The following is an 18,617-nucleotide window of genomic DNA, read 5'->3' as shown; positions in this document are numbered from 1 at the left end:
AATGCAGAGTTTAACTGGAAAAGAAAAGGTTTGTCAGCAGATCCAGCATTTGGCCCTTGGCCTTTAATTGATGCTGCTACTGTGAGCAGTGCAACAGACAGGATACAGTTGGGGAAGGTGGAAGGTGCATCTAGGTTGACTGCTGAAATGCCAAAGGCCTCAGAAGATATAGGAGTGGGTTTAGTTACTGATTTGATAAATATAAATTATATAATTATATGAGTGAACCATGCGTAAGGGTAAATCGGCATCTTAGTGAAGTGTTCACGATCCGTGTGGGCATGTGACAAGGTTTTGTGAAGTCCTCATGGTTGTTCTATATATATATGGAAGGGGTGATGAGAGAACTGAAGACACAAATAATGGAGAAGGGGATGGCATTGGTAATGAATGGTGATGGATGGAATATCTCAAATTTGTTGTATGCTGATGATGCAGTACTACTTGCAAATTCCGGACAAGAACTTGCTAGACTAGTACAGAGTTTTGCTGGTGTCTGTGAGCATCATGCCTTTAGAGTAAATGTAGAATGGAGTAAAGTGATGGTTACTGAGTGAGAAGGTGACTCCCAGTGTGATGTTGCAGTGAATGGAGAGATATTGGAATTGGTGAGAGAGTTCAAATACCTGGGTACAGTGATGGAAAAGAGAGGAAAATGTGCAAAAGAAGTGGAAAGTAGAATGACACAAAGAAAGAAAGTAGCTGGTGCAATGTAGGCCTTGACAAGAAACAGAGGCTTGAGTGTTGCAGCTACACAAGGCTTACATGAAGGAGTGTTAGTGCCAACTTTAACACCTGGATGTGAGACTATGCTGTGGCATGAAAATGAACAGTCAAGAATGACAGCAGTGGAGATGGGATTGCTGAGGAATGTATGTGGAGCACAGAGAGTGGATGGGATATGAAATAATGTGATTCGTGAAAGATGTGGAGTGAGGACGTCTGTGGACACAAGAATTGAAGAGAGTGTACTGAGATGGTATGGTCATGTGGAGAGAATGGATAAAAACAAAGTGGTGAAAAAGGTATATCTTAGCAAATTTGAAGGAGGGAGGAGGCAAGGTAGGCCAAGGAGGTGGAAGGAGTAGAGGGACCACATCAGTGAGAAGGTACGTAACATGCATACACTGCTTGCTAATATGAGAACAGCATTCACGTATATAAATGAAGACATTCTGAGAAAGATAATAACATCATTCATCAGACCAACCCTGGAGTATGCATCAGTAGTCTGGAATCCTTATCTCAAAAAAAACATAGATAACACTGAAAAAGTACAAAGAGCAGCTACAAGGTGGGTACCAAGCTTAAGGGATCTAAGCTATGAAGAAAGACTAGAAAAACTGAATCTACCAACACTACAGGAGAAAAGGAAAAGAGGAGACATGATTATGCTATATAAATGCATCTCAGGTTAAAAGAAAATAGACATAAATGAATATATAACCTACGAGGAAGCATCAGCAAGAGGACACTGCAAAAAACTACGCAAAAAGAGTGGCGATAAATACATAAGAAAATTCAGTTTCCCAAACAGGGCAACTGATCAGTGGAATGCATTACCGAATGAAATTGTGTGTGCCAAAACTATTCACAAATTTTAAGATGTGTATGATCAAAATGGTTTAACACATGAGACAGTACGAGCTTGACTCATTCCTGTAAAGATACAATTAGGTATAAACAATTAGGTAAGAACACACAAAATCCTTGGTGTAACATACAATACATCAACGTCATTGACACAACACATCACAAACATTTAAAATAAATTAACACCAAGACTCAATGCCCTAAGGTCACTTGCCCATACAGCATTCGGACACAACAAAGAAACCACCACCTTAGTATACAAACAATATATACATTCTGTGATGAACTGTGCAAGCCCGCTTGGGTTTCTAACCTCACTGAAACACACTGCAACACCCTACAGATCATACAGAACAAGGCCCTGAAAGTAATCACAGGCTGCACAGCTACTATGCCTAAAGACCTCCTACACCAAGAAACCAAAGTCCTCAAAGACAAGGATCAGTTAGACATAAGAGGCACACAAATTCTTGCCACAGCCTCCACAAACCCCCACCATCCACTACACTACATGGCAGCACATCCACACACACCAAGGAATATCAAAACAACACCCAGCACATGACATCACACAAATACTGTCATCTCTCCCTCCTCACTCGCCTCAAACCAGCTTCCAGAAGCATATCCATGCTGAAACCACTCGCTGCTCCATTCAGTCACTCAAAGACAACACACAGCTGCCTGCGCGGCCTCCTGATATCCACCCTTCTGAATCCTACCTCTCTCGTGAGGACAGGGTCCACCTGGCCAGGCTGAGACGTGGGCATCATCCAGCCCTCTTCAGCTATCAGAAGATGCTGGATTCCATCACTGATGCCTGTCCAGGATGTAACACAGCATCCCATACTATTAAGCACATTATGGAAGACTGCATTGCACACAATCGCCTGCGCCAACAACACAACATACACTCTTCGAGAGCTCTGTGGGAAAGCCCAGTCTCAGCCGTGGCCCTCCTTAGGGACTCGGAGTTGTTCGACCGGACTACCTAAGGAACAACTACTACTACTACTACTACAGGTTGGGGATGCAATACCACCTTCTACTGCTGAGTGTTCATTTATCCTCAATCATAGCTTAACCAAACTGTGGCTGAGCTGAGCTGAGCTTCACAAAATATTTTGATGTCCATCTGGCTCTGGTTAGCTTATTAGATACAACAATCAATTCTTGTTTCTATCCTTCATCATCAGACTCTCGTTAGCTTAATGGCTACAGTAAACAGCTCTAGTTTCTGAACAAGTGTATGACATTTTGGGCCTCCTCTTACCTATTGCTCTCTCTCCATCTTGTTTTGGGGATTCACTCCAAAGGGTGCCTTCAAATGAGAGTGCATACCATGAAAAAACAAATCTCCGCAAGGTTCTAAGGCACTTTTCACTAGCAGCAAGTGAATTTGGAACAAAAGAAGTTCATGTATATTCCTCCCCATGTTGCACAGAGTAAGGCCGCATATGTCATGATAGCAAGGCTGATACAGTATCCACAAATGAGACGGGCACCTCAGTGGATTCAATGGAGCAGAGTTGCAGACCTGTGTCCTTGCTCCTATAAGCAAAATAGACATCAGTTACATCAGGAAAGACCGTCATGAATCCTGTGACATTGTGACTGAAGACATGAAGCAGTTCACTCTCTCCTCAGTTCTCTAAGTCTGGGATGATTATTTCCATCATTATTTCTGGAGAGGAACACCTTCACTTTCTGGATAGGGACGCCTTCACATGGTGGTAGTGATAGAAATGGGCAAGTGTCCCTCAACTCTTTCCTTGTTCCCCAAAAGGAGGATGGTGGACTGTAGAAAAGGATAACTTCAGCTTGCCATCCACTTGAATTCACATCTTGATGATCATGAGACAATAACAACAACCATTTCTAATGGCTGCATGGTGTCAAAAGTGGGTTGAAGCCATTTCTTGCAGGGTTCCTCCTAAATCACTTGCCATGAGTGAAAAGTGGGTTTCTGGCCTTGCAAATATATATATATATATATATATATATATTTTTAAATAACCTCTGCGAATAAAGTGTGGAGGACTTTATATAATTTTAAATGCAGGTTCACATGATGTCATGCATGGATATTTTTGTGTCACTGGGCACTCTGTTGACAGACATACTATCCTTTCTCTTTACTGTTCTAGGATTTTACCTAACTCTAATAGGAAGTATAATCAGGATGGTGATCTTTGTGCCCACAAAGCTTCTCTTATGAATAATACATTATAGTACTGAGTATTGTGAATTCTTACAACTGACTCACCAGTACTGGTTTCATTGCCTACTGAAAGTCATGAGACTTTTCAGGAGATCATTATTTTACAGTCCAATACTGACAGTAATTGTGTTGCAATAAAAATGATTTGCCCATATTTTAACCAGATTTCTAAATGAGACCCATTACTGTACTACAGTAAACAGTACTGGAATGAACTCATTTATACCTCAGGAATAATGGACCGCAGGCCAAAACAGCTTGGAGGAAAATAAAAAGGCAGAACAGAAGGCGTCAGAGAATCAACCGCAGAAGAAATCATCATGTAGGTAAGAATAAACTTGAAATGTCAACAACATGAGATGGCAGAGACTAAACATTTGTAACAATAACAGGTGGTTAACTCTTTCACAACATATTTTTCACATTCTTATTACAGTATATGATTTTATTCATCTTATGAGGAGTTCCCTTCTAGTTAAGAGGTTAATAAAGGTCATATCTAACCCCATCAGCTTGACAGTCTCTTGTATGAGGTTTGTTCAGAATGTATCTAATTTTTTTTTTTTTCCTCATCAACCAGTTGGAGGATAGGGGCGTGGTTTTATGTAGCACAATGCATATGCGTGATTAATGCCAGCCACTATGAGTGACTCAGTTGCTGTCAGCCAGTGTTCATGGCTGTGCACCTTGCGCTCATCATGTTCCCGTGCTTGTCATGATCGAAAAAGTCGAACAACATTACTTCAGCATTTCACCACACAATCAATTCCTGGGGCTTTCCCCAATTTAATTTTCTTCATTGCATCCGCAACTTCTCTCCTACTGATTTCTTCCTGTCTTCTCACCTCCCTCCTTCTCCCAGCCATTCCCCAGCCACTTATATTCGCATTACTTCCATCCTCCATGTTCAACAGTTCCTTAAAGTGTTCTCTGTTTTTCTCCCTTCTCCACTAGTAATCTACCATTTTTATCTTTCACTCCCCTGCTAACTTCACTTCCACCCTGTCTTACTCTCTTCACCTCTTTCCAGAACATTTTCTTACAGTCCCTCCACTTTACACTCAAGTTCCTTCCAAATTCCTCATCCACTCTCTTCTTACTAATCTTTTCACTTCTCTTTCTTTCTTTCTACATATAACTCTCTCTTCCACCTCTCAACTTCTTCCACGCTCCTATTTCTCATCCATTCATTGTATGCTTTCTTCTGTGCCACAGCCTGTCTCACCTCTTCAGTCCACCACGCTGTTCCTTGTACCCCCCCTCCATCTTCTCTTCATCCCTCACACCACATCACATGCTGCACATATTTCTTCTGTAAATATCCTGCACACACCTCCCACGTCCCTCATCTGCTCCCAATTCATATTTGCCCAATCGTTCCTCCACTTCTATCTTATACTCTGCCTTTTTCTCACTCTGCCTTTTTCTCATCCTCTTGTAACCATTCCACTCTCCTTACAAAATGCTCCTTCTTCCCGTCCTTCCCTTCTTCTATTTCTCCATCCTAATTGGACCCTGATTCTGGCCACCACCAAGTAGTGGTCAGAAAGTCCACTCCCCCAACCTCTATAAGCTCTTGGATCCATTACACATTTTTGCATCCTTTCATCCACACACACATAGTCAATCATTGCCTTCCTTTCATTCAGTTCACCACCCACCCTTCTCATCACTCGCCATGTATACCTGTGGATCATTTTGTGCCTGAAGAGGGTATTGGCTGTCACCAACCCCCTCCCAGCACAAATGTCCACTAACACAATGCCATTCTCATCTATCTCAGCAGGCACACCCAACTCACCAACTATTCCATCCACCTTCACATTCCCTACTTTACCATTCATATCACCGATCAAAAACACTCATTCCTTCCAAACTTTTCCATGCACACTTCCACATTTGTCCAGAAGTCTTCTCTCACTCTGCTTGCACGATCTTGCGTTGGCACATACACACACAATCGCCCACATTTGTACTCCAAAAATTTCCTCCCCGTTATTATCGTCACTTTCCCCTACGATCGTTTCCAGCGCAGTGGAAGAAACTCGGCGTGCTTAAAGGTGGATATCGTTTCCCAATTTCCCAACTGGAGGTTAGGTTAGGTTAAAATTATTAGGTACAAATAAGCTTGGTTTGGCCAGGTTTAATTAAACACTTGGGGAAGAACAGCCCTTGCCACCATTATGTTAATGAAATAAGCGTTGTCACACCCGAACAGCTAAAAATGATGGGGAAACAGATTTAATAAGAAACGTTTACTGTATTTACCAACCTAGAAATAATCTGAAAAATATAACAGACTATCAGGAGGAACTGATTTGGTAAGGTGCTTTTACTGCTCAAAGTAAAACGTTTGTTTAGCCCCCTCAGTGGCTGAGTTCAGATATTTGCGTACTCCCGCGGTCGGCCTTGGGACCATTTTTTCAAAGTTCTAAAATCAATTTCTTTTTCTTACATATGTGAAAAGACTCGTCTGGCACACCTGGCTTTTTTTTTTTTTTCTTTTCCCTAAACCCATCCTGTGATTTGCTACGATTCGTGTAAGAATTAATAAAATTAGGATGCGTGTTACATCAGCATGTATACATCGGCCGAAAACATCTGGGATGAGGTGAACTGTGAATGCCAGACTGCTTGAGGTGGTAGAGTAGGGTTGTGTAAACACACCAGTGGCCCTCATTCCCATCCCATAATTGCTTGCAGTTTTTTTTACGTGAGGATATTTTCGCAGCCCTTCACCTTTTCGTATTGTTTCGCCATGCCTTCCAAGCGTCCTCCATCATCTCCAGCATTGGGAGAGCCCGCTGCAAAGAAGCAGCAGCACCGTACTCTAATTCTGAAAAGGAAATTGGAAATTATAAGACCCCATGAGGAGGGGCAGGGAGTCTCGGAGATTGGGCGACGGGCGTGCTTTAGGCCTTGCTGTTTCCACCACTGGAACTGTCATGAAGAAAAAGGAGATGTACAAGAATATGGCCACCTTTTCTACAATTGTATACAGGTATTGCTTACTTCTTATTAGGGGGGGGGGGATGAAGTTTAGGTGGGGGTCCGAGGGGATCCTGGGACGCATCCCCCCATTTATATGTGTACATATTTCAACAGGGAAAATCGTTCTGATATACAAAATTTCGAATTACGAAAGATTTTTTTGATCCCTATCCCTTTTGTATATCAAGGACTCACTGTATACACAATACACACACACACACACGTCCCCAACAGAGGAGCTGCTCCGAGCTGATTGTGGGGAAATAATCTAAAACAGCAGGAAAAAAGAGGCCAACCAATTGTGATTATGTAAACTGAATGCATGAGTGGTGGTCCCGTCTGATATTAGTGAAAGAATGAGGGATTCTGTCAAATAAGGGCACAAGACATAGATGAAGTTTAAAATTTTTGTTCGGGTGTATAATGGCGGAAGGATAGAGTCCATTGTTTACATCCAGTGCAGGTGAGTTTGCGGGACTCTTCACTGAAGACCGGAGTGGAGGGAGTATTGAAGTGAACCAAACAAGAGCAGCAGGTGTAGAGAAAGTGGCTGAGAGGAATGCCCAGGAATGAAAAAAAAGGTATGATTAGTAATTAGAGAGTTGCAGGAACGAACACTACAAGAGAAAGAGATTAAGGAATGAGGTGGACAGTGTCTGTTCACATAGTGCAGAGCAAGAGAGTGAAATATCAAAATTAAAAGTGAGTAATGATTCAGCCTCAAATGAAATAGAACAGCTTAAAAGAGAAAATAAGAGGTTGGAGGAAGAAAGGGATACGATGAAAAGTAAACTTGAAGAGCATGGATCAAAAACAAAGATGCAAGATGGACATACAATATTTAGGAAACTGAGGATGAGCATAAGGGTGGAAGAAAATTCAGGGAGATGAGAAAATAAATCTAAAGAAGATTACAGAACAACAGAAGAAATCTAAAGAAGATTACAGAACAACAGAAGAAAGAAAACCAGGAAAAGGTAGAGAGAGAAATGGTTAGCGTACTAAAAAGTTGAGAATCACTTAGAGATGCAGCAGACAAGAAAAAAATGCGTGATTATCTCAGGATTGAGAGAAAAATCTAAAGTCAATGAGGTCAGAAAGAGAAAGGGAAGAACTGAGAAGAGTGAAGGAAATAACGTCAATAGCTATGGAAGGAAATGATGAAGCCCAAGAGGAGATCAAAGAAGTGTTTAGGCTGGAAAAATATGTGGAGGGAGGGGCAAGGCCACTAAAAGTAAAATTACAATCTCAGGTCACAGTAAATGAAATAATCAACAAGACCTAGAAATTAGCAGATAAGGAGGGATTCTAATATGTCTGGATAAGGAAAGATGCAGTTTTTTTTCAATGTGTTCGACTCTGGGCATAAGCTTCACAGCCTGCTCCCAGCGCCAAGTAGTCCTCCTACATACCATACACCTTTACAGGACACCACTTCAGCATTAACCCTTTAACCGCGGGCATTGTTTTGCCGCAACTGGCCTCCCGCGGGGGTTCCAGCCAAAATGTAAACAAACTTTAAACCTTCATAACTCTGCACAGAATAAATCTAGAGCGAAAAATATGGTACCATTAGAAAGCACTAACCTTCGGCTTTGCAATGATGTAGGTTTCATGATTTCGTTGACTATCACTGGATGGGCAGTGCCATTAGAAGTGAGCGATCTAAAATCACTTTTTCGCTCACACACCATTACCAAATGCCAACCTCATTCTGATGATAATACTATAAACATATATGAACACTGCACATACGATAAACACCCACTCTGTGTTCACTGAGGCAGGCAAAAGGCACTGTAATTGCCCGCACTTTACTGCCACATCAGCGGTGTTGTAATCACAATTTTTCGCTCACACACCATTACCAAATGCCAACCTCATTCTGATAATAATACTATAAACATATATGAACACTGCACATACGATAAACACCCACTCTGTGTTCACTGAGGCAGGTAAAAGGCACTGTAATTGCCCGCACTTCACTGCCACATCACCGGTGTTGTAATCACTATTTTTTGCTCACACGCCATTACCAAATGCCAACCTCATTCTGATAATAATACTATAAACATATATGAACACTGCACATACGATAAACACCCACTCTGTGTTCACTGAGGCAGGTAAAAGGCACTGTAATTGCTCGCACGTCACTGCCACATCAGCGCTGTTGTCACTCACACAGCTGGACAGATACTGATGCGTGGTTGGTCAGGGGTGGGGTGGGGGGCCCGGGGGGTGGGAGGAGGGAGGTGGGGGCCCGGGGGGTGGGAGAGGGAGATGGGGGTCGGCTGGATGAAAGAACTTAATAGCTACTCTCCCTTGAAACAATTGGCGCACGGAAAAAACGCGCGGTATTCAAAATATTCACAAACATTCGAGAATGACACCCACGGTTTGGTCCAGTTTTTGCAATGTCATTCTGGGATGACACCCGCGGTTAAAGGGTTAAACCCACCGTCCATATTGAATACATGCTAGGGCTGTCTTCATACAGGACTGGTGTATTGGTATTAGTAGGGGTATTTTTATGACACGTATGTGGGTCTTCTGGTAGATCAGTAAAGTCTGTTTTTATGAAGTTCAAATCCTTAAACTTTTCCCTGCCCCAGTGTGGATTTTAACCTGGGTCCAGTAGGACTGCAGAGCACCTCTCTACTGATTAAGCCACCACCTCCCCAATGAGAGAGGAAGGGAGAGCTAAAATAATGGAATCTGTTAAGGAAGCTAAGGAAAAAGACCAGAGATAAGAGGAAAAGAAGACAGAGTTCTATTGGAGAGTTATCAATCAGAACTTGAGGAAGTGGTACCGAAGGAGAGAAGGAAAGAGGACATAATAGAAAACAATGCAAAAAGGTTGAAAGTGGTGAACACTATTGTAGATGGTCTAATCTCAGCAAGGGTAGAAATAGATGATTTCTTGAGGGTAAATGAGCCAGACATAAGTGCTTTGTAGAGACTAAGCTAAGAGAGAATACTGAAATCCAAATGGGAGATGGGAAATACAAACTATGGAGATGAGATAGAAAAGAAAAAACGGGAGGAGGAGGAGTGATGACAGCAGTGAAGACAACATAAATGTGGATAATGTGGAACTGGGAGAGGATAGGACTGAAGTGATAAACATGGTACTAGAATCCAGAGGGAAGGACAAGAGAAACATCACAGTAGCATATGTCCACCCCAAGACAAGGGCATGGAATGAGGAAGAATATCAAGAGATGCTGTTGGACATGGCTAGATACATACAAAAAGTGACTGAGAAAAGCAGCAACATAATCCTGATGGATGACTTCAATTGTAAAGAGGTAAACTGGCAGGAGTGGGACTCGGGAAGTTGTGAAGATATGTGGGACAGTATACTGTTAAATATGGCAATGGATAATGTACTGACGCAGTGGGTCAAAGAAGAGACAAGATTTAGAGGTTATGACACACCAACAAGACTAGATTTAATTCTAACCAAAGAGCCTGATGCAACTGAATCTCTGAAATATTTGTGTCCTATAGGAAAAAGTGGTCATATGTGGGACAGTATACTGTTAAATATGGCAGTGGATAATGTACTGACCCAGTGGGTCAAAGAAGAGACAAGATTTAGAGGTTATGACACACCAACAAGACTAGATTTAATTCTAACCAAAGAGCCTGATGCAACTGAATCTCTGAAATATTTGTGTCCTATAGGAAAAAGTGGTCACGTAGTGATAGAGTTCCAAACAATAGAAGAAAATGAGGAGATAAAAGATGAGCTATGCAGACATGGAAGATACAACTTTGGGAAAGCAAACTTTACAGGATTAAGAAAATTTTTCAAAGAGGCGGATTGGAGAGAATTTAGGGAAACATGAGAGATGCAGAAGTGGGATATCTTTCTAGACATCTATGATACAGGTGTGGAAAAGTACAGTATGTGCCAAAGTTAGTGGGAAAGAGAACTGGAGAAATGACTAGTTCAACAAAAGGTTTTATGACAGCAAAAATAGAAAGCAATAAGGCATGGAACAAATGGAGAAAGAGAGGTAATGATACAACAAAAGAAGAATATAATAGAACTAGAAATGAATATACAAGAATATGTAGAGTGGAAGAAAGAAACTTCAAAAAAGGTATAAATGATAAATGTAAGGATGAACCTAAATTGTTTTACAGGTTTCTTAATGGCAAACTGAAACAAAAGGAAGGAATCAATAAGTTGAAAGTAGAAGGAAATGTCTATAAAGATGTGGTTATGCAAGCTGAAATAATGAATAAATGCTTCCAATCAGTCTTCACAAGAGAAAGTGATTTTGTGGAGGAGGGAGTGACTAGAAATGTAGTGTTAAAATACGTAAAAGCTGAAGCGCAAGAAGTATACAAATTACTGGAAACTCAGGCTGTGAGGAAGGCCCCAGGACCAGATGGGATCTCTAACTGGATACTAAACGAATGCAGAGAACAACTGGCAGATAAGATTCACAGTTTAATTATGTGTTCTCTGGAAGAAGAGAAAGTGCCTCGGGAGTGGAAGAGGGCCAATATGGTACCAGTTTATAAGGGAGAGAACAAGGAAGAATCCTTGAATTATAAACCAGTGTCCCTGACCAGCATGGTTGTAAAACTGTGCGAGAGAATCCTGAAAAACGGATGGATAAAATATCTGGAGGAGATGGACAATTTGGCAGAATGTCAGTTTGGAGTCAGAAGTGGAAGGTCATGTGTTTCCAACTTGTTGAGATTCTACTCAAAGGCAATTGATGTGCTACATGAGAGGGAAATAGTTGGGTAGATTGTGTATACAGTATTTAGATTTGGAGAAAGCCTTTGATAAGGTACCCCACAAGCAATTAATGTGGAAGTTGGAACACGTAGGAGGACTGAAGGGGAACCTCTTGGAGTGGATGAGAAACTTCTTGAGAGACAGGCAAATGGGGACAGTAATAAAAGACAGGGTATCTGTAACAACTGGAGTCCCACAGGGCTCAGTGTTAGTGCTCGTAATGTTCTTTATTTACCTCAATGATATGGTAGATGGAATGAACAGTTATGCAAGTCTGTTTGCTGATGGTGCAAAGATCATGAGGAAAGTAGAAGTTGAAGCAGATTGTAAAATGCTGCAGGAGGACCTGGATAGGATTCGTCATTGAAGCCGAATGTGGGAAATGAAATTCAATGCAAAAAATGTAAAATACTCAAAATGGGTAAAAGCACCAAGAGACTGTCACTGAATTATTTGAGGGGTAATGAACCAATCACAAAAGTGAGAGAAGAGATGGACTTGGGAGTGCTGGTCCAAGATAGTTTGTCACCTGAAAAACACATTAACAAGATAGTTAGTGAGATGTATAATCTCTTGACTAATGTAATAGCATTTCATTACATGGATGAGGAGATGATGAAAAAATTGATAGTGGCCATGATCCGTCCCAGGTTGGAATATGCGGCAGTAGTGTCATCCCCACATAAAAAGAAAGATATAAACAAGATCGAGAGAATACAAAGAACAGCAACCAGGATGGTCCCTAGGCTGGGAGATGTCGTACAGGGAAAGGCTGCAAAAGCTAGATCAGCCTAGCTTAGAAGAAAGGAGAGAGAGAGGCAACGTGATTGTAGTGTTCAGGGCCATGATGGGAGTAGAAAAAATTGTCAGAGAAGTCCTGTTCATATGGGGTGGGAGAATAACAAGAGGACCCAGAATGAAACTGAAAAAGTTGAAGGATATCAAGAAATACAGTTTTTCATATAGATGCACAGACCTGTGGAACAGCCTGGACAAAGAGATCGTTCAGTCTAAAAACTTAAATGAATTCGAAGCAAAATTTGACTTACTGAGAAACGGAGATGGAAACCCCATGAGTGTAGCTCATTTCCAGTATATCACAACAAAGTAAATACAACTAGGTGTATACAGAGAGAGACACACACACACACACACACACACACACACACACACACACACACACACACAGACTGATGGGCAGAGAGAGGTTAAAATAAAATATACACACGTTTGTATATTTGAGGGGAAAGGGTAAAAATCTTGCTTTTTCTTTCATTATGTTGCAGATTCCTTGCACCCATTCCCTTGTAGACCCCAGGCTGGAAATATCTCTTACATATTTTGGTTATTCATGCCTTTAAGAGTCAAATTCTTATCAGTTCTTTCTAAATGTATCTCAGTAGTTATCAAATATCTTAACTGGTAACTTAGCATGCCAGTTAATGGCTTAGCTTTATAGCATACTTTTTACCTATATTTCAGTGACATACTTTTTACCTATATTTCAGTGTTGGACGGAGAGTCTGAGAGCAGCAACATCACAGAGGAAGAGTTGAAGGAGAACACTCGTAATGCCACTCATCTTCATGTACGTTGCATTGCTTTTACATTACAGAAAAAGAATACTATACAGTAAATATATTTTAGTGTTAAAATGATACCATTCATTTCCAAGTTAATGTAACCCAAAATTAAACAAAATTCTAATGATTACATATATTTATGCCACTACAGTATTTATGTACTAATTCATCATTCTTCTTTTTGTTGTAGCTTTTTAATGTCAAAAAGGCATTTTTTTTTTTTTTTTTTTTTTTTCTACTGCATTGTTCACAAATGCAAGATATGAGTATTCCATCTTAAGAGTAAGTGGGGTGCAAAGAAGCTGAGAATGAACAAATACAACTGAGGTATTTGAAGGAAATACTAATGGAAAGTTTATGAATGCTAGAAACTGTTTTGGAAAGTGGTGCAAAAGTTTAGAAATTCATATTGAAAACGTAGGAAAAAGTGAAGGATGGCAAATGGAACAGAAATAAAGGGCAAATGGAAAAACTATTTTGAAAAAGCTGATGAATGGGAATAATGAGAGTGGAGTAGTGTTAAGTATGACTGAAGTTGATGGTGCCAAAGAGTGAATGTGGTGACCTGGAATTTGATAATAGCAGAAACGTTTTGTGAAAAGGCTGATGAATGGGAAGGAATTAGGTGATGATGAAGTACTGCATACTGGCATGTAGAAATAATAAAATTATAGTGAAGACAGTAAACAAAATGTCTGGGAAGAATGCAGGAAAACCTGGATAAGTGAAGGTGTACTAACGGTGTGGAAAAAACACTGGATATATCTTTGTATGATGCAGACACATAAGACAGAGACTCTGTCATAGCCCCATTAAACAAGCAGTCAGTCAGTTTTGACTGATGAGCTATGTAAGAGGGAGGGGTTAGTGGTAGTAGGCAAAGGTGTAGTTAGTCATGGAGGTAGTAGACGGGTTAAGGAGAGAAGAGGGCACCAGTATGGTCAATTTATACTTGCAGTACTGACAGTCAGCCGACAATTACCCATGACCAAATCGCAGACTTTCTTCACATTTTCAACACTCCTGCTTGTCGATGGCCTCCCAGGACATGGATCACTCTTGACTGACATTTGGCCATTTTTGAAGTGATTGCACCACTCTATTTATGTTACCCCCATGGCCTCAATTCCAAAAACTTGCTGAATCTTCCTGATAGTTTCAGCTTGGATATCACCTAGTTTTTTGCAAAATTTGATGCAGTCATCATGATGTGCACGGGAACACGATAAGCGTAAGGTACACGACCATGAACAAAGGCTGACTAACTACCACTGAGTCACTTGTGGTGGCTGGTATTAATCACACATGTGCACGAAGGTCCTGCACTGCGCTACACAACTGGTTGGTGAGAAATAAAATGAGGTTGGATACTTTCTGTACAGACCTTGTATCTATGAGGCATTCCTTATCTGCAATAATGTAGTCAAGAAACATGTCTTAACATCCGAATATTAAGGGGACTGCATACAAAAACACAACATGAACAGGAGAGGACAGATAAATGGGAAAAGTGGCTGAAAAAAATTCCTGATGCCATCATGTGATCAATATCATTAGTCACCCACTGGTCGCCAAGAAAAGTGTGGAAAATAACTATTCTTCTTTTGTTGCCTGACACAAACTTTAAGTCACAGCTGCCTACTAGGCATTTATTGATGTAAGTTGCAGTTCCCAGGTTAACCTGTTAGGGCCCATGGTCTTAAAATAAATAAAATAAAATAAAGGACAAAACAGAACATTTTCAAAAGCTGATACAAGAAGAACTCCCAAATTTGGACCTATGAGCTTTGCAGTAATCAACCAGCAGGTGGAGGAGGGTATACTAAGTACAGCACTGGTACACTTTATGTCATATCCTACATCCAGCAGTGCTGGATATTGAATTGAATAATGAATTTCTAGTGCCAGGTATCAAAGATTATATGGCACCAATTCAAAGCAAAAATATGACTAGGAATAGAAAAGAAATGGGGAAGGAGATACAGAAAAGGTTCTGGCATAGAAGTGGTCTTGGTGTAGAAGTGGTTTGGCGTTGAAAAGGTTCTGGCGTAGAAGTGGTCTTGGCATAGGAGTGGTCTTAGTGTAGAAGTGGTTTGGCATTGAAATGGTTTTGGCATAGTGGTCTTGATGTAGAAGTGGTCTTGGCACAGAAGTGGTTATGACACTGAAGTGATCTTGGCACAGAAGGGGTCTTGGCTTAGAAGTGGTCTTGGTGTAGAAGTGGTCTTGGCATGGAAGTGGTTTTGGTGTTGAAATAATCTTGGCAATGAAGTAGTCTTGGATAGAAATGATCTTGGCATAGAAGTGGTCTTGGTGTTGAAGTGGTCTTGGTGTTGAAATGGTCTTGGTGTTGAAATGATCATGACCATAAAATCAATCGTCAAACATGATAGGAGTATAAAAAAAAATTAAGGCTGGAAGAAACAGAGAAATTTAAAGAATAGTGGTAGGACAGAAAAGAAAAAGAGGACAGTAAGAAGAGAAAGACTGGTGACAAAAAGGCCTCTTTTAGTCACTTCTTATGACAAGCAGAGATACTGGAAAAGTATTCCCCCCACTTCCATGCCAGGGGTGGAAACCTTGGATAATAACTGGTTAAAAACTGACACATTCATCACCTTCTTTTAACATGTTACCATGGTCCTTTAAAAAAAAAAAAAAAAAAAAAAAAAAAAAAAAAATTTAACAATTATTAAAGAGGAGAATCCCAAAATTTGGACCTGTGAGCCATTTTTGCAAAAGCTGGGATGCTTTGTGCCCTTCCAGCAAAATTCCACACCCAGCAACTTAAGCAATAATGAGTTAAGAGTACTGATTGATGACTGGTACCAAATTGTTCTGGCATTGTATGCACTGAATACCGTCAAGGGAGAAAATTAAGAAAAAAGGGGGAGAGAGAATAAGAGAATATCGTCAAGGAAGAAAGTTAAGAAAAAAAGGGAAGAGAGAATACCGTCAAGGAAGAAAGTTAAGAAAAAAAGGGAAGAGAGAATACCGTCAAGGAAGAAAGTTAAGAAGAGAGAGAGAGAGAGAGAAAGAGTGTGAAAAAAGAACACTTATATCAGTCACACTGAGTAAGTGTTGAGTGTGCGAGCCTATGTAAATATTCAGGTGGCCAAATGATAATGATAAGCCAGTGAGGGATATAAATTTCCACTTATTTCCATCTTTTATTGCAATTTTTTATATCTTTTGGGTGAGACAGAAAAGGAATGAGAGAAAGGGACGGAAGTAACAGAAAGGGGAATGGAAAGAAAAAGAAGAAAAGGGGAAGAGAAAAGGCAGCAACAGGAAGAGTGGAAGAAGAGTAAAGTGTGGGAGAGAAAGGAGGTAGATAAGCCATCATCTATCAAGGTGATTTTTTTTTCCCCATGCCTACTCCTTTAAACTTGTCTTGTGTCTGCATGCACTAAGCTATACTCTTTGGAAGTGTATCTGCAGTCTACTATTGTTGGGATTATAGAGTTGTTAGTAGGCAGGTATAGGTCAGGCTGGAAGGCTGGTGAGCATATTAGATTTTTATAATGGAAAATGAACTCTGTGTATCTGTGCTCCACTTGAACAGTATCTCAGGTCATTATTTTATCTGCATAAAAGGAGGGTCTACAATATCTGATGACATCTGTTTTGTCATCATAACTCAGTTTCACACTTGAGACCACTTCACAATGTTGGATTTGTTAGCAGGGCTTTAGAATGAAGGTCAGATGTGACATGAACTCATCTTAACTCCTCCCATCTTAAACTCATCACCCAATCCTGTTAAAGGGGAATGTTTGTGAGTGAGGTGCAGATGTGGAGGAGGGGAAGAGCGAAAATGAGGTGAAGGGATGGGTTGGAGAGGTACAGTATATGAATGAGGTTGGTGCAGGTTCAAGAGAAGGAAGTCTGATGGCAGATCACAGGGTGACAGGGAGGCAATTTGTTTATCGTTTCGTTTTTGAAGGCACCAACATGCCTGCATGCGTTGGCCTTGGTCACCTAATGGTGGCTTTCCATGCTGCTTGATCTATGTCAGCCTCCCTGTTCTGTCCCTTAATCCTACTGTAAGGTCGCACTTAATGACCTCTTCCTATGTCTTTTTCAGTCTACCCCTTGCAACCCCAACCCCAATTTTAAAGCTTCTCACTCTCTGCACCCAATTATCATCCCCCATCCTCTCCACATGCCCAAACCACCTCAACCTACCTCTCCTCATCACATCATCAATACACTCCAGTCCCATCCTACCTCTCGATTCTTCCATCGCAAACCCAGCCCCCCCAGGCCTTGTACGTGGGGACACATTGTACATCCACCTAATCACTACCATTTTTGTACATTTGAGCCTGCAAATATCCTCTTCCTTTACTTCCCAAGTCTCACTACCATACAGTCTTACACTCCCAACACATGCTGCATACAAAGATCCCTTACCATGTAGGAAGAGACCGCTCAGTGTCAGGAGAGGGAACAGCTCCCTGAACTTCTTCCAACTACTTCTCACTCTAGCCACAGAGCTAGCTTCAGCACCACCTCCAGCACATAACATATCTCTCAAATAACAAAACTCTTCCACACACTCATAGACTAACCAGCAAGTTCAATCCTTTCATGCCTGACAATCTCCACCTGCTCTCCCTGACATGCCACACACATAAAATCAGCATTATCTCGCAGTCTACCTCTAATACCACTACATCTCTTATGCACCCACTTATTACAAACACCACACAAGATGGAATTACTTCCCACACCCTTGTGGCAGATTGTATATGGCTACTCTCCCTCTTCTTTGACAGTAACGCCACCAACCCTAGATATCATCACTTTCATTTTATCTGCATTTACTTTTAAGCCCTTGTGCCCCATGCCGTCTCTCCACTTCCTAAATCTTTCCTCTGCCTCCCTTTCATTCTCTGCAGTCAACACCAAATCATCAGCATACAACATCTCCCACAGGAGTCCATTTCTGAAGTCATGTGAGAGGGCTTCATTTACCATGATAAACAGACTCAAACCTGACCCCTGATGCACACCAACATTCATGGAAAACTCATCACTCAAATCTCCATTCACTCTTACCTGGGTGCGAGCACCCACATACTGTACATGGCAATAACCACCCTAACCATCCACTCCTCGATCCCAAGCTTTCTCATTGCCCACTTCACCATCTCTGTAGGGACTCTGTCAAAGGCCTTCTTCAAATCAACAAAAACAAAGTACAGTTGCTTTTTGTTTCTCATATATTTTTCCTGAAGCTGCTGAACAATGAATATGGTGGTCCCTTTGCCTGGCATAAACCCAAACTGCATCTCATCAATATTCACTCTTTCTCTAATCATACCATCTAGAACTTTCTCCATTACTTTCATTATCTGACCTAAAAGATTTATGCCTCTATAACTTCCTCTTTCCAGGGCATCACCCTTCCCCTGATACACGTTTACAATTACACTCTTCAGCCAATGGTGACCCATTC

At 41.0% G+C, this 18,617-nt stretch overlaps 1 protein-coding gene across 1 annotated transcript in view; it reads left to right on the top strand.

The window, feature by feature from the left end:
- The window catches only part of LOC145414074 (uncharacterized), a 68,530-nt gene that overhangs the window by 36,642 nt on the left and 13,271 nt on the right, over positions 1–18,617 (top strand). Inside the window, exons 10-11 of the mRNA XM_080283638.1 lie at positions 4,046–4,140; positions 13,079–13,158. Of these exons, the coding sequence (XP_080139764.1) occupies positions 4,046–4,140; positions 13,079–13,158 (175 nt within the window). The remainder of the gene's footprint in view (positions 1–4,045; positions 4,141–13,078; positions 13,159–18,617) is intronic.

Source organism: Coenobita brevimanus, chromosome 98, assembly GCF_032717465.1.
Source record: "Coenobita brevimanus isolate Jiangsu-jjx chromosome 98, ASM3271746v2, whole genome shotgun sequence".
Lineage (NCBI taxonomy): Eukaryota > Metazoa > Arthropoda > Malacostraca > Decapoda > Coenobitidae > Coenobita > Coenobita brevimanus.
The sequence above is the reverse complement of the archived record's forward strand: the minus strand, read 5'-3'. Positions and strand labels throughout refer to the sequence as shown.